Source organism: Equus quagga, chromosome 9, assembly GCF_021613505.1.
Source record: "Equus quagga isolate Etosha38 chromosome 9, UCLA_HA_Equagga_1.0, whole genome shotgun sequence".
Lineage (NCBI taxonomy): Eukaryota > Metazoa > Chordata > Mammalia > Perissodactyla > Equidae > Equus > Equus quagga.
In genome coordinates this window covers 117,009,349-117,026,360 of record NC_060275.1, presented here as the reverse complement: position 1 = coordinate 117,026,360, position 17,012 = coordinate 117,009,349, and the positions used below count along the sequence as shown (strand labels likewise).

Sequence of the window (17,012 nt, the reverse complement as noted above, 5' to 3'; positions counted from 1 at the left end):
GGGGGTCTGACTCATCCATCCATTCTCTGTGATCCACTCAGGCTTTCGGAGTTACTGAATAGCGTCTGCTCCAGGGAACCTATAGGCACTGATGGTCTTCTAAAGGGTGATTTGAAAGCAAGAAATTGTTTGCATATCAGAAAAGATTTTTTTCAAGCAAAAAGTGCGTTTTCCTTTTCTTTTTTTTTCCTTTAGTTTAATACTTAAACTAGTTACCTTCAATAGTGTTGAAAACCTCTTTGGGTAGTGTTAGTACACAAGGGCAAACACGTGGATAATTGCTCATACTACGCCTGGGTTAGTTTAAATGCAAAAAGGATGAAACCCAGCTGGGTTTATGGGTAGACTTCTAGAAGGCCAAACAGATTCCAAGTCGTTCGTGTAGAGCGCTGCCTGAGAGCCGCCTCCTCCGCTGTGTCCCGGGCATAAATTCCAGGGATTCCGCCTTTCCACTGCCAGGTGGCCTGCGGGCCCCAGGAGGCCCCCCCATGGTGCTGATGGCCTCACCGAAAGTTCTCCACGTTCACCTTCTCCTTCCGCCAGCAGGAACACCGTGTCCAGTGCTTGGTCTGAATGTACGATAAGCTTGGTCTCCCCTTTCTGGAATATCTCCCACCCCCAACCCTGCTGTCCCCCAGAGTTGTCTTTGGGCCTTTCCCAAGATCTAAGACACGCTTCCCCATGCCTGTCACATACAGATATTCAGACTTGCGCAGAACAGCTCAGCCCACCGCAGAAGATTTGATCCTCACTAAGGGCCTCCCAAATGAGAATCAGACTTGGGCTCCTAAATCGATGCATACTTAGAACAGGCACCCATGCCTCGGTGTCTTCGAGTACCTAGGAAGTGTCTAACTCAGGGTTCGAAGTTGTCAAAATAACTTTGAAAAGACATCAGCTCAATTAAATACTGTAGTTCAGGATTGGAGACTTCTAAATAATATTTAGATCTGTAGGAGTAATTAACTCTATTCTAAAATTATAAAAGTATTTAAAAAACTTATAAGGATTTAAAAAATCTGTAATTCTATGATCTAGCAATGCTATTGACATTTTTTTAAGTAAGGATGGACACAGATTTTAAAAATTTGAGTAACACAGAAAGATATAAATATGGGTGTGGAATTTTCTTTTTGCATCTCTCCCACTTGACTTTCTCTCCCTGAGGATAATCACCATTAATACTTTCTCATCAATCCTTCCAGGAAAATTCTTTAAGTGTAGATGCGCACTTTTAAAAATGAACATGTTTGGGATCTCACTATGTACTTTATTATACACTTTTTAAAAATTTAACGCCTTTTAGAAACCCTCTAGTATAAACCTTAAATTTACAGGTTTTTAACTTATTCTGATTTTGTTCAAATCCCTATACTATGTTTCCAAGCCAAGTGACCTTGAAAATGTTATTTAATCATCTTCCCTCTCTAATTCCTCATGCACAGGAGGAGGATAATAATGACCGCCACCTCACCGAGCTGCTGGGAGGGATAAACAGTTATTATACAGAAAATGCTGGCCGCAGTCTCAGGAACTCAAAAAAACGTTAATTTATGGTTATCATCAGTACATATTTATCTAACCTTTTCTAATGGTTATATATGCTCCAAATATATAAATTACTTTTAAAAAATTACCCTGAATTAATTGGTAAATTTTTTAATTGTTATTTTTTGTTTTGTCTGTACTTTTATGTTATTATAAGCAGTGCTTCAATATACATTCATACATATTTATCAGCATTGGAGAAGTGCCTACAAGAAATATTTGGTAAGAATTCCAGAAGGTTTAATTCCTAGAAAGGATTTGTCCATTCAATGTTGATAGACATGGGGGAGGGCTGTGGTGGCTGCCTCCTTGGTCTGGCCCAGTTTATACTTTCCCGGAGTCTCACAGGCCTGCTTGTGCCCTGACAATTAACAAGTTTTAAAAATATATCACTTAAAGTGTAGAAGATAGTGTCTCAATTTTGTCTCCTTTGAGATTTGTTTGTTGTTGAGGAAGATTTGCCCTGAGCTAACATCTGCACCAACCTTCCTCTATTTTTTTTTCTTGGTATGTGGGCTGCCAGCACAGCTTGGCTGCTAACAGAACAGTATAGGTCCACGCCCAGGAACCGAACCCCAGCTGCTGAAGCAAAGTGTGCTGAACTTAACCACTAGGCCACTGGGGCTGGCCCTCCTTTGAGATATTTTTAGTGTTGTTTATGCTTTCATTGCCTGTTATGCTGTATGGACATGCTTAGTGTTTTTATAAAATCAGTTCTTTCCTATTTCCTTCATATTTTGCTTAGAAAGACCTTCCTGATTCCCTAAGAAATTCTTTTACACTTTCTTCTGGATTGACTTTGTCAAGTTACACTTTTATAGAAAGTGTCACGTCATATTCAGGTTTGAACAGAGTTTTGCAAACTACTATATTAGAATTGTAATCTAATCTCTTTATTTGGGACAGCCCCAATATTAATATCTAAGTTTGTGTATGTGTATTTTCTCCTCATTATTTGGTTTGAATTAACTGATGTTGGTATGTCCTGAGCTCTCTGTTCCTGGAGTCAAGTCATGGAACATTTGCACCGAAGTCTTTCTGAAAGCACGCACCTGGGAAGAGCTCAGAAAAATTTCCTGTTGCTAATTCTCAGCCCAGAGTGTGAACCCTTTCAACATAGGCCCTCACAGGAGGGAACAGCATCTTTGTAAACAAGCAATGAAAAGTAATGCCGGTTTCTGTCTTTCTCTGTTTTTGCAGTCAGGCATGATAAGAACCCAAGAAGCGGATTACTTCTTAAAGCCGCTTCCATCGCACGGAGCAGGGAGCCCGGCGGGCCCAACCGGGCGAAGGCCTCCGTCCCACATCCTGTACAAGAGATCCGCGGGGCCGCGGGTGAGGGCGCCGCCGCAAGTGCTGGTGGTCGAGAGGCAGCGGGAGCTGGAAAAGCGCCACATCTTCTCCCACCAAAACCACCCCCCGCACGGCAGCTTTAACCTCAGGCTCCCACAAAAGCAACATTTCTGTGGAAGACGCAAGAAATGTATGTAAGGGCGATTCCTCTTACGTATTTAACAATTTATGTAAGTCAATGCAACATTTTTAATTTTCTTCCAAGTATGTCTGCCCGTGAGATGAAATTTTTCCACTGTCACTGCTAAACTTAAGTGATGAGTCCAAAGAGAGCCGTTATCTGGAAGTTCAGCATAAGATCTCTCTCCGTGGTAGTTGGATAGATAATGCTAGGTGTTTTTTTAAAGCGCTGTTCCCTGGGCAGATTAGATGACACACTGCTCCCAAATGTGGAACCCGTGGGCCGTCTTTAGAAGAACCCTGGCACGTCTACTCAGGAATTCTATATGTTTGAGGTTTAGGTTTATTAAAGCACACAGAGTTTTCCCGCTGAGGTAATTTATCTCTATGCATGTTTATATGCTTTACTCCACCGGATCAAAAGGACAGATCTGCATGACACCATTTACCCACAATTTATCACCAAGCTTTTATCGAAGTCTTTCTTTTTGTTATGAACATTAGGAGGTGATGCGTTATTTACGTTTTATGTATGAGCATCTCACAAATTCAGGATGAGGAGTCCAGTGTTTTCTGGAACTTTCCTCAGTTCCTTCAGCTTTCCCCTCAAGCAGCACTTCGTTAAAACTTCCCCCAGTGAGCCTCGGGGAAGCCCATCTTCTCCCAGCCCTGTCTTTCTCTGCTGTGTGATTTCCTTGGCTGCTGTACCCAGCGCCCTAAAATAGAGGTGAGCATGTTGCAGGTTCTCTGTAAATATGGTGGAATAGAGTGAATGACCCATTATCACTTGGCACCTACAACAAAAGAATAAGTACCATTTAAAGTGGCAGCACCTGTGTGTGCTCTGAACTTATATGGTCCTAGAAATAAAAGTCTTATGCTACATTCAAATGGACTTGAAAAACTCAAACCCAAATTGGCTACTTCAATGGGCTGGGTCTCATGAGAGGCAGCAGGAAGAACGAAGTTGAGAACAGAGAGAGGTGGCCAGGAGTCTGCCAAAGTCAGGAAGGACAGGCTGAATGGGAATTAGAACTGGGCACACTTAGCAACAGCTGCTTGGGGCTCCATTGTCTGGGAGAGGCAGAGGAAAAGGGGGCAGGGGACAGGGGCAGGCAGAGTTGGGACCAAGATCCGGGGCTAAGGCGTTGATCGACAAAGTCAGAAGCAGGATTCATGTTGGCAGGGCTCATGGTGTGGGTGTGGTCAGTGCAGGGCAAATTCCATGTAGCAGGGATGAAAAGTTGACTGAGCCCCTGGATCTCGGCAGGAAAGGTGGGTAGAGCCATCTTCACCTCTTTGACAGGCCACGCCAGGGTCTGAGGCAAATGTAGAAATGGACCCAGAGAAAATCCAGCAATGCTGACCATTCTGAAACGAATGAGCCCCTTTCACTCTTATCTGTAGGTGATAGGAGCCATTCAGGCAGTAACAGCAAAGGCACAGCTGTACATGCAGGGCAGTAAATTATTCTGTTTGGTGTGGCTGTGTGTGCACGTGTTCGTGTGTGTAGGCATGTGTGTGGGCTCGTGTGTGGGGCTATGTTGCCTTGAGAGGCATTTCGGAATCCCAACAGCAGAAGTCGCTTGGTGGAAGGCAGCTATTTGAAAAAGACGGATAAACTGTATAATAAGTTTTGTATTTGGAAAATGGAAAAAAATAGCCATTGTTTTCATAATAAAACTAGAAAAGGAAAACGCAACAGAAAGTCTCTTGCCAGTGGAAGATATTAGTGATCAATACAGTGCTGTTTGTTTTGCCACATAGTTCTGTCCCCTCCTGGCTGGGCACGGGGCAGTTTTGTCCTCCTGGGCGCCTGAGCGGGAGAGGCCCTGTGACTGGCAGAACTGATGCACATGGATTCCAGGCTGAGGCGTTTAGTTCTCAGGACCTCTGTTATCTGTACATGGATATTTCCGTTTTGTCCATGAAGCACTGGACGTCCCTGGAGGAATCCTGGTCTTCTGGCTCAGTGGGCTTCACACTTATGAGAATGCTTCCCTGTTAGGTCGCTGGTTCAGAAAAACAGAGATTTTTTGGTGCGTTTAGACATCTATTTGTGTCTAAACACAAATCTATCCGTGGAAATAGGTGTGCACATCTATTTGTGGAAAAAGGCAAACAAAGACGGATTGACTTGCTTAAAATCAATGGTTATGCTGAACCTCAGGCCCCTGAGTCAGTCTGCTGCTGACTGAAGGCGGGGCTGAAACTTTTTTAGCTGGGACTCACCGGTCTTGGGGAGAATGCTGCAAGTACCATATTTAGCAAAGATATTTGCTCTGAGGGGCTTGTCAGAGCCCTGGCCAGTAAGGTCACCACCCTGGTGCTTCTGCCCCTATACCCTGTACTGCAGAACACGTGAAGCTGTTGTGTCCACTTTCATCCTGCATACATGCTGTGTCCACTTTCATCCTGCATACATTTTCCCATCAGTGGAAATTAAGACCAAGGGCCTTGGGACCACGCTGCCAGATCTGAAACCTGTTGCCAATCTTTTCTGGGAAGGGAACCTGAGCAAGTTATATTCGTTCCCTGTACCTTAGTGGCCTCATCACTACCTGGCGCTGGTGTGAAGACTGAATGAGTTACACATAGACAACCCTTATAGGGGAGTTCACATCTATGTAAATTGCATCAGTTGTTAATGGCGCATGATGAGTGCTTACCGAATGTTAGCAGCTGTCATTATTATCCTCCAAAAGGTTCAGTTAGGTTTGGAAGTATTTTAGAAAACAGAGATATAATGCGTTGGATGAGGGTACCAGTCAAACAAAGTAGCATCTTCTAGCAGCGTGCTCCATGAATAGAGTTGGCATTATTTTTGGATGCTAAATATGTGGGTATTTTGAAGGCTACTTTCACATGAAACAATTCTAACCACACTTTCTGAGGCATACACTAAACCTAATCATTATTAACATAGTGTTACCTTTCTGATTATAAATACAAAGCCATTTTTAAGTGGATTACTCCAGGAGGATGAAGTATGTTTTGTCTTCTAATGAAGTTAGGTAGATATTTATGGTGCTTTCTGGGAAATTCAGCTCTGCAGTGAAGTGGATCTGTCTTGAACAGTTTATAAGCCATTTGAAACAAATAGAGACAAACCAGTTATGTGTCCAGACATGGGAATCGGCTGTAAAAACTGTCAAGTATTAAAAATCTTCATTAACCCAAGACAACACTCTTTTTTTGTAACTGTTAGTTCCATTGCTTTGTAGATAAGTCTCTGTGGAGCCATGTTCAGCAAATCCCTGTGCTTCTTATAGTCTGCACGTTGTGCTTCCAGACCTAGCACTTCAGAGCCAGGGACCTCTATTTTACTTTAAATCAGGACAAAATTATACAAAGGTAGGGGCCAGCCTGGTGGTGTAGTGGTTAAGTTGACGTGCTCTGCTTTGACAGCCCAGGATTTGTGGGTTTGGATCCCAGGCACGGACCTACACACCGCTCATCAAGCCATGCTATGGCAGCATCCTACATACGAAAAAGAGGAAGATGGGCACCGACGTTAACTCAAGGACAATCTTCCTCAAGCAAAAATAGGAAGATTGGCAACAGATGTTAGCTCAGGAACAGTCTTCCTCACCAAAAAATAAAAATTATACAAAAGTAAATAGAGCAATGATTTCCATGACATCTAGACTGTACGAATTTTATTTAAATTCAATATTCCACTTTAACACAAGTTTTGCTTCACAGAATTTTAAGGGTTATATGATTCTTATCATGAACATTCATTTTTAAAATCCAATTTCTATATAATAAGTTGCAGTGGTTTTGTGTTCTGAGTTTTGTCTGATGGCTTTTGCTTTCATTTGCTCTCCGAATGCCCCTTGTAGACATGCCGAAGCCTCCCAAGGAAGACCTTTTCATCTTGCCTGACGAGTATAAGTCTTGCTTACGGCACAAGCGCTCTCTTCTAAAGCCCCATAGGAATGAAGAACTCAACGTGGAGACGCTGGTGGTGGTCGACCAAAAGATGATGCAAAACCACGGCCATGAAAACATCACCACCTACGTTCTGACGATACTCAACATGGTAGGAACGTCCTTCTTGTTGAGGCCACGTGTTTGGTTACACCTTATGGTGTATGTGTGTATTTTCTAGCCTACTTTTTACTTGTGGATTTATGTCTTGTACATAAGGAATATTTTGTCTGTGATAGCTCCTTCACTTTTACTATGCTCCAATGAAAAGAGCCATTTTCAGAACTTCAGAGAACAAAAAAAGGAGAGAGAACAATTTGACCCTCTCTGTGAGCTGGTAATGTGTTTTGAGAGTACTAATGTCTTCATTTACCAGAAATCTGTAAGAGAATGCTGAGACACTGGGGTGCAGTAAATGCTTATCAGCATTATGTGAGTGATTTTAGATGGCTATGTAGAAATACTCATCTTTTTAGGGATATTAATGTTCAAATATTGAATACACATTATTTTATCTACTAAAACAGAAAATACAACCTTTAGAATATCACCTCAGATAAAATGTGTCTTTGTTTCTGATTGGCACTGTAGTAATTATGGAAGAATGATATGAACTAAGAATGGTACACCAAGCCCTATTTCACCTAAGGGAAATCTAGATCGTGGAAGACAAAATCGTGGCTCACTGAAGATTACAAAAAATAGTTGTGATGACAGTATTTTAAAAATATGTTTTATGTTCTACCTCAGTAAACAGAATACCCCTAAATATGTTTTATTTTCCTATGATGCCCCATGGTTATTATTGCTAGCATCATTTTTGGTAGACTGAACCACATGGTTCATGATCTCCTAGGGAACTGAGTGAGACAATGACGGAGACCCCCTACCCTGCACGTGCAGGGAGGCGAGGACAAACAGGGCGCAGGACTCTCTGATTTGTGGAAGTGTTGCCTCTGTTCTGTAGAGCTTTTCCAGTATTCTGCATCTCAGTGCCAAATCCGTACCCTCTTGCCTCCCCCACTGCTTAACTCTCCTTGCTCTTCACCCAAAATGGCCTCGAGTCATTCATTTCCGCATCTACGATCGTCATCATGAGATTTGCCTCTTTCTTTGATCATCTTCTTTCCACATTTTTCCTTCTTGTGTCCTCTTGGTCTTTCCCTGAGAATTTTCTTATGCTTCTGGAATCCTTGCCAGGAGAGCTTGGGGGGGTACTCACCTATGTAGTCATCACTAAGAGTAAACAAATCCTTCTTCTGTTCTAGTGAGGACACTCAGCAACTCGAGGCCTTGTAATCCTTTCATTGGTGTTTGATGAGAGGCGGAACTTACCTCCCCAAACTGTAGTTTATACTCTCAGGCACCAACCGTAAGGATTCAACAATGAGTCGTTAGATATTTCTACGCCTGCCTGTCTGGCAGTGTCACTAAAGAACACGAGGACTGGTCTTCAGCTGCAGACTCTAGGCTGACTAAGGGTTGGGAGTGAACAGTACCACGTATGGGGACTGACATGACTGCCTGTCTTTTTCAGGTGTCTGCTCTATTCAAAGACGGAACAATAGGAGGAAATATCAACATTGCAATTGTGGGTCTGATTCTTCTGGAAGAAGAACAGGTATTCTATATTTGAAACCAGCAGCCTTTTTTTTCCCCAGAAAAATAAATGCAAATTAATGCTTTGCTTCCCTTAATATAATTGTCCAGTGGATTCTTCTCTTTCCCGTGGAGACAAAAAGGCTTTAATATTTCATGTCTAATGCGATGAGTGGCTTGTTGATTCCTTTAATGATTATTTGATTTTTTGTGTATTTTTGTGCAGGGTTAGTTAGGAATCCTCTTTTAATTGGCTTATGAGAAAATGGAATAGAAGAGCTGCATTAAATATATAGGTGGGAAACATACTGGAATGCAGAGTGCAAAATGTGTCCCCAGCTACGCCTGTGAGCTTTTAGGATGCCGAGTGGAATTGAACCATTTTTGTCTTTTGCTAGAAGACTAAAAATGCCCGGTAGCCTAGAAGTTAAATCGTACTGTGAGACATTGCCCTGCTCTACTCTCTTACCTCCCGACTCCCAAGATTGATCGCACTGAAGCTCACCACCTTCACTCTTAGGATTTTATTTTCATAGAGATTCTGGAACATGGAGTATGTGTCTCTCACTGTGTACAAAAGGCCAAATTATGCTGGGTCTTGATAGCAGTGGGTCAAAGAATCTCCTTTGCCTCCATTCCAGAGCCGCTGTGTAAATGCATAGATGTACAGTTCAGTTCACAAGGTGGATATATGTGAACATTTCGTGGCATAAGTAATGAGGGGCATCTTCGCCATGAAAGCCTCTCCCTCCTATTTTGCCCCTAGCTGATCACTGATTCAGCATGGGAGAGGGAGCCTGGACCCACGTCGGCACTCTGCATCCATTCCACCTTGCTGATGTCTTAGCAGAGTCTCCTGTTAGCCGTGGTTTTCTTGATTGTAAAACAAATCATTTTTTAGGTGAAATCTAAGATCATTCATAAGATCTAAGATGCCTTCAGACTTTAATGTTCTGGGGTGCTGCTCTTTTTCTGGCAGGGTGATGTGTGCATGGACACGGCTACTTCTAGCCTCAATAGTCAGGAAGATGCAACTTCATTGTCTTTTGTGTGATGTGTGTCTGGGGATGGGATGCTGCACTAGCCAGGCTTCTCAAGTGACAGGTTAATTATTCCTTGTATTAAATCATTTTCACCTTGGAATTCATCCAAGCTGCAAAGGATCAGCAGGGTTCTCGTTTGATCATCCACCTGGGTAACTTTAATCAATGCAGTTTTCCTGGAAATCACCGGCTGAGGAATGTAAGGCATGTCCCAGCGTTGATGTATAGCACTCAGCTTAGATGTGTTTGACTCTCTGGAAAGACAAAATAAACACTTAAGAAAACGTGTTCAGTGACTGAGAGACAAAAGTTTCAACACAACACTCTAGGCATGAAAGCTTTAAACACATTGTTGTCCTGAAATCAAGGTTTTCACTCTGGTTTTAATATAGCATCCCCATAAACAAGGTTCAGGTAACTCATCGCAGCCTTCTCTGGTGGATGTGCCTGCCACTCCCAAATTCCTCATTTCTCTGTTATTTCACTGTCGCTCTATTAGAACTTGGATTATATCAATAAGGTTGAATGTCTTCTATATATTTTCCTTCTATTTCCAGTCTATTTTCTAGAAGTAAAGCTTTGCCAGTTGATATGCTTCTTCTCATAAGCATGTTGCCTCTGGGAAAGTGACTTAATTTAACACTGTAATAATAAATTTTAAAAGAGTTATAAACTGGAAATCCCACCTGCCCAACTTGGTTATGAAAGAAACAACACTGTCTACGTGTGTTTTTATATATGTGTAAAGTTACATATGAATGATTCTATTGCCTTCTCTACTTTTGCAAAATGTTTTACAAAGATTTTGAGTGCAAAAAACACACACACAGAAGTAGTCTTTTTTGGGTCAGTGAAAATGCATTCAGCGTCAGCTAAATACATCCCAACTATTTTTGTACAGAACTAGAGAAATGCACATTAAGTGTCTACACTGAATCTGTAGAGCTTTTATATAATGCACAATCCCTTGAATTTTAATACATAAAATGGATATAATAGCTCATATGCCATTCAGATCCATCTATGTATTTGAAATCCCAGTTAATGATAGTTTGCTCTGATGACAATGCCAGTAACAATTGCATTATAACGTGTTTTCTTTTTGTTATCATGGGGGTCTTGGTCTCCTTTGCATAGCCAGGGCTTGTGATAAGCCATCATGCGGACCACACCTTAAGTAGCTTCTGCCAGTGGCAGTCTGGATTGATGGGGAAAGATGGAACTCGCCATGACCACGCCATCTTACTGACCGGTCTGGACATATGTTCCTGGAAGAATGAGCCCTGTGATACTTTGGGTAAGATCCTCCAGTAGAGTTTTGAGGAACACATATGCGCTAGGCACTTTCAGTGGCCTAGGATATTGAATATTTTTGCCTTCCTTCCAAATCCATAAGTGGTAGGTGCTGCTGAGTACAATTGTAAAGAATAGACTCACTTCCCTATTTAAACTTTGGTCAAACATAAAAGTATGCATTCATTCCTCAAAAGTGATTATTTCACAAGGAAAAGTCCCTCACCGTTTCAAGAGTTTCTGTCTCTTCTAACTTAAGAAATGATTTCCTTCATTTCTTCTTTCATTTGAGAGAATGGGGTTAAGTGTCTCATTATGTGGTAGGAATGATACATTTATGAATATTTGTAGAGAGAGTACAGCAATATTATATCTCCATTTTCCCATTTCTCTATAAATGTCTCAAGCATAGCAATTATTTTACATGTTTATGGGGCTAGGGATATCTTAGATATTTTTCCAAAAAATCAATGTAAAGCACAATGTGCTTGACCAGGGCTCTCCTGGACATTTTTTCTAACTCTCCATTTCTTGCCAGAATCTTAGGGAAGAAGGATCTTTATTATAAAAACATTCCCATAGGACTCAGTTTAGTAGAGGTTAGTCCTGACTGCTGGTTCCTAGGAAGCCTTGTTTCCGAGATTGGCTCTTGGCTGGCCTCCGAGACCTGAGGTTCCAGGAACATTCCCACCAGCCTACCTGATGCACCTCAACTGTCTGTGCAAATCCCGTCATTTATGTGGAACACCTGCTTTCCTTCTGGGAGTCTGGGATTTGGGTACATGCCAGGCAGAGGGTGCCTGTGTGATCAGCCACTAGTAAAAGCCCTGGACTCTGAGTCTCTGATGGATGTTCCTGGTAGACGACAGTTGACACTTGCTGGGGGAATTAAGCACATCCTGTGGAGCTCCACTGGGAGAGGTCGCTTAGAAGCTCCTGCCCGGCTTTCTCCAGACTTCTCCCCATGCACTTGTTCCTTTTTCTACTTTTGTTCAATATCTTTTTGTATCCCTGTTAAGTGAGTATAACAAATGCTGAGTCTGTGGATCCTCCTGGTGAAGCCTCAGACCGGGGTGGCCTTGGGGACCTCCTGACACACCCATTCTCTACAACGCTTTTTCACTTGGGCTTTTGAGAACACAGATGTTCATAGAAAAGGGCAGAAATTCTCCTCCATCTTCAGTGAATCCCCTCTCCTACTTTGCGCCAAGTATAACCTGTAATATGAGCATTTCATAGAGCCAAGAATGGTTTTCCACGCAGAGAGAATAAATCTCCTTCCCCACATTATTGAGAGTGCTTTATGCGACTGTCCAAGGGTTTCCTATTTCCTATTTCACCAAATGAAGATGAGAACCAATTTCCCTAAAGGACAGAGGGTAAATATACAGATAGAATACATCCCCTTTCTTTATTTTACAATGACACTGCCATATATCTTTGATCTTTATGCCCTGTAGGATTTGCGCCCATAAGTGGGATGTGTAGTAAATATCGCAGCTGTACAATTAATGAAGATACGGGTCTTGGACTGGCTTTCACCATCGCCCACGAGTCTGGACACAAGTAAGTTCATCTCCATGGGAGAATGGAAGCCAGGCTCCTTTCCTTACTGGATTATTGCCATAGAAATACTGATTCATTATGTCAAGCCTGTAAGGGGAGTTCACGTACATATATCCAGTGAGAATGTGATTGACAGGTGGGAAATGCTATCACGTAGGTACTTTGTTTTTATTTTAGTGCCACACCATGCACGTTCTAAAACCATTGCAATGCACGTGTTTACAGTTTTCTCCCTCTGTTCTTCCCTCATGTTCCTGCTCACACATGTGTATAGGATTGCAGACAGTTGTATCAATTTCTGCTCCTTTGTCCTGTGTTTTGAACTTGGTCCTGTGGGCTAATCTCATTCCATGATTAGCTCCTATTGGGGGTCTCCAAATGGGTGAGGACAGTAACAAGCCCTCCAATTGTTAACATGTTACTCTTGAGGTTGTGTTCTTATATGGCTTGTATAATTTGTAGACATGTTTTTTGATTGTTGTGCCAGAGCTTGGGGAGTGCAGGTATGACAAAAGGTCAGATCTGGTAGGAGCTGACTTGCTTCCTACTTTCCCATATGCCCAGCATTGTTGGTTTTGAAATGAGACAGCATCAGGGTGAGTGGAGGTTCTGGGGCCTTGGCACAGATGTACGCTGGTGCTGGACAAGAAGCTCTCAGCATTAATTTTTTTTCTTAATGGGGCCCACTTACAGACATTCTGCAATTGCCCTGGTTAATGTGAGGGCCAGTGGTAATACAAGTGTTTTCTTGCTATACTGCATCTGTAGTTGAAATTTCTTCTAGAAAATACACAACCAGGAATTGTAATCTTTTTATTTTTTACTTTACTCTGATTTTACTTGCAAATCACAAAACTTGTGAAAGGCAGTGCTTGTGATTTGGTTTTTGCAAAGCCAACCTCTCCATCCCCTGTTAGAAAATGGACAGAGCTCCCTCATGTCACCCTGCCCTGTTCAAAGCATCTATATGTATGTGTTTGTGTGTGCCTGCCTGTGTGTGTATACGTGCGTGTGCCTGCCTATAATGGAATCCCGTGGAGGCCCTGGGGACTTTGGCTGTGTGTGAACTGATGACCTGACAATGAAGGTTTATATCCTATTACTGATCCCTTTATCATTATAGGTAATGATTGACTTTTTCAGTGCCTTGAAAATTGCACCTACACTTCATAAAGCTTTCAGTTAAATCATAATTGTATTTTTAATAGACTGCTAGAGTTAAAACTTCAAAAACTCTCATTATTTTAACGACACGGGGCTCTTGCTGTCCTCTGAACCATACCTGAATTTAATTAAACAATCAAGGTAAGAAATATGTAAGTCACCGCGGGCTGAACAAATCAGCACTAGATTAGCAGTTGAGATAGGGCCTTGGCAGTGCTGGCAGTTGCAGGTGGTAAATTTAACTAAAGTTAAACTTGATACATCCAAACTGGGCTCTCAGTCTTCAATCTCAACAAGTTTCAGCATTTGCTTTTGTTTTCTCTTAGAAGTCAATTATTAGTATTTTCTTTCTTCGCTAAGGCTGGGTCTACATGGAAAAAGAGCTTCTTGCAGAAAAGAGAAAAGTGTTTTTTCTTGCAAGTGGGAATATAGATGGAGGAAGGAAAGGAACTCTAGGTTTGGAGGAAGGGGACCCACTCCTAATAGAATTAACCTCTAGAAAATTATCAGCTCCTCCTCGAGCACCTGATGTTCAGAGGACATTGTGTAAGAGACGAAGGGGCCGGGAGCTCTGAAGAGTCGATGATGCCAATGAGGTAGCTTCTGATCATATTGAAATAGGAAATATATATGGGAGATGTGCAAATGAATCGCATGTGCTAAAGGCCAAAATGACTGGTAATAGTAATAATAATAATGACAATAATAATTGTAATACTTGGTCTTTGTGGAGCACTTTTACTAAAATGTGCAGAGCAATTTCACACGTAGCTCAAACCATAAGAACCACGCAAGACAGTCTCCATCTTGCCTTTACTAGCTTAGCAGGTGGACTGCTGAGTATTCAGCAAACATGAATGAATGGAAGGGTGGATGAGTCAGAGAGAGACCAAATGAATGAATGAAGAGTATTTCCAATGAGTCATTAGCTGTAGCAACTGCATCAACTGAGAGAGGCTGTGGCATAGCAGACTCAGTAATCAAACTCCATGAATTATAGTTGAATTGAATTGGGGACAAACACATTTATTCGGTTCATTTGTTTAATAACTATTATTCTTGAAGAAGGTTGATATAAGGATCAAACATCGTAACATAAACAGCATGCCTTTACCTTATCCTTGGCAATGAGTGCCAAACAGAGAAGTTTTTAAGTTCTATTCCTTAAGAATTGAAAAGTAATTTTACATCTATTGCATCGATATAAAATATCCTGTTTCACAGGTCCACTTCATTTCTTCAGCTTTGTTTACACTCAGAGGGCATTATTCAGGGTGGAGGAGTGCTTCTCCGTGCCTTTTGGTCATCCGTTTTCTAATCCTTAAATCAAAGAAAGATTTCAGGTAACCGCCAGCCAATTTCTTTTACTTAGTTCACTTGTTTTCATCTTAAGATATCTTGTGGTTTATAAGGGGGAATCTAACCTACAAATAGAAATTTCTAAGAACCAGCACTTCGATTTGTGTTGGAAAAGGGTCAAAGAGAGGCTGGAAACAGAAGCGAGGATGTGTTCTCCTGTGGAACGTAGGACTGAGTCAGGACTGCTCTTCAGCTGGCGGTGCAGGGAGAGTGTCTTGGTTACATTAAATCACCTGACACAGGACATGTGGTTTGCTAGATGCAGGTGTTGAAGAATTAGCACAGACACATTGAAGGCTGAACGACACGTTTTGGAAAATGTGTCAGCTAGACATGGATCCGTTTAAAAAGTTCCCGCTTGCTAAGGGAAGTCATGCCATTTGTTGGGTAGGGCCCTGGGACGCTGATTTCAGGTACATTGAGGTTCTCCCACAGCCTAACAGTGACCAGGGCACATCGTGTGCTCTCCTTGTACCCAGGTTTCCGTCTGCAGAACCAATAGAGCCTGTGAGCCTCTTAGCAGTTGTGTGCAGACACAATTTAAGTGGCATTATTTGAGCTGAGCATTCCTAGGACGTAAAATAGGCCTAGAAACTTAATTTGTAGTATCATTGCAGGTTATTAATACAATTTTAAAGCATATTTACTGTGCTCAGAAGTATTCATGATCTATCATTCCATCTCCTGTCTTTTCCAGCATTTGTGGACCCATTCACTGGGCATAATTTGCATTCTGCCAGCAAGGTGTTGTATAGGAGTCTATGAAAAGACTGGTGACCTATGCTTTCCAAAAGTCTAACAGCAAGATAAAATAGACACAGCACACAAGGGATCAAGCAGTGAGGGCTTGCAGGCATTGCAGGAGACACAGTCAGGGAGGATGACAGAGGTCTTCCTGAAAGAAGCAGAATTGGCTTGCTAACACCACTCATCTCAAGTACACTTGGCTGGTGATGTTAGATGCTCTTTCAAGCATTTAATGGGGATGTCGACAGCTGCCCAGTTTGTGGCTGTGCTCTGTCGTCAACCTGGCTTCCTCCAGCTGGGTCAGGGAGGCACTGGGTGATCCGAAGGATGTATAGAACATCATGCCCTTAAAGCTCCTCTGGTCTGGTGACTGATTGTCAGACTGCCTTCTAGGGAGCCCCAGCAGACTGGAGGGGCATTTCTTACCAATTTTATTTATTGTCATTCCTCTTAAGATTGTTTGTTCTGTGTCTAAAAGGTCTTTGGAACTCATTAATCTTGGGAAAACCCACACGTACACACATGCACACACACATGCATGCCCACCATATGTATACGAATGACATCTAGGTGTTAAGTGATTTGACCAAGAGCGCAGTTGAATCAGGGAAAGAGAAGTTTTGAATTTTCCTTTGTGACGTGCGTTGTGTCGGGTATTCTGTAGAGTTTATGAAGGAGGTTTTATATCCCATTTTATAGGTGAGGAAAGTGAGGCTCAGAGACTTTAAGTAACTTGCCCAAAATCACACTGCTTGTGAAGGACCGAGGCAGGACCCTGACGGAGGTCCCCCACCTCCACAGCCCGGTCTCCGGTTGTCTGACCTGCCCCGCTCCCCGGAGTCCCACCTGAGTGCTGTCTCTGCATCAGCCTCCCGCCTCTCAGGGATGATGGGTGTGCTTGCTAAGCCTGCATCAGGGCTCTGGACAGCCAGGTCCTATGTGTGGTCACGTTATCAGGCCAAGGGTGTGATTTACTATGCAGGTGACACTAGCCCACGGTTTCTTTGAAGGGTTTCTCGTGTCCTTAACTGTCTGAGCAGCCTGAAATAATTGATACGACCTCTAAAAATGCTTGGCTGTTCATCATTCTAGGTATATCATTAGTAATGAAGAAAAACTTGCTGATGTAATCAAATCATTCAAGAAAATACTGTAGAAGATGTTAAAAGCATCTGACACCGAATCTAATTCTCAAGTCTAATTTAATCTGAAACTATGTTTACATTTGGGTGTTTGATTTGGTGTTATAGATGGAAGGTTGTTTTTTAATTCGTTCAAAAAATACTG

General features: G+C 42.2%; 1 protein-coding gene across 4 annotated transcripts in view; it reads left to right on the top strand.

Annotated features, from left to right (window-relative positions):
• The window catches only part of ADAMTS16 (ADAM metallopeptidase with thrombospondin type 1 motif 16), a 156,554-nt gene that overhangs the window by 36,332 nt on the left and 103,210 nt on the right, over positions 1 to 17,012 (top strand). For all 4 annotated transcript variants that reach the window (XM_046672470.1, XM_046672469.1, XM_046672468.1 and 1 more), the window contains exons 4-8: positions 2,749 to 3,031; positions 6,867 to 7,066; positions 8,492 to 8,575; positions 10,734 to 10,893; positions 12,350 to 12,455. In XM_046672470.1, the coding sequence (XP_046528426.1) occupies positions 2,749 to 3,031; positions 6,867 to 7,066; positions 8,492 to 8,575; positions 10,734 to 10,893; positions 12,350 to 12,455 (833 nt within the window). The remainder of the gene's footprint in view (positions 1 to 2,748; positions 3,032 to 6,866; positions 7,067 to 8,491; positions 8,576 to 10,733; positions 10,894 to 12,349; positions 12,456 to 17,012) is intronic.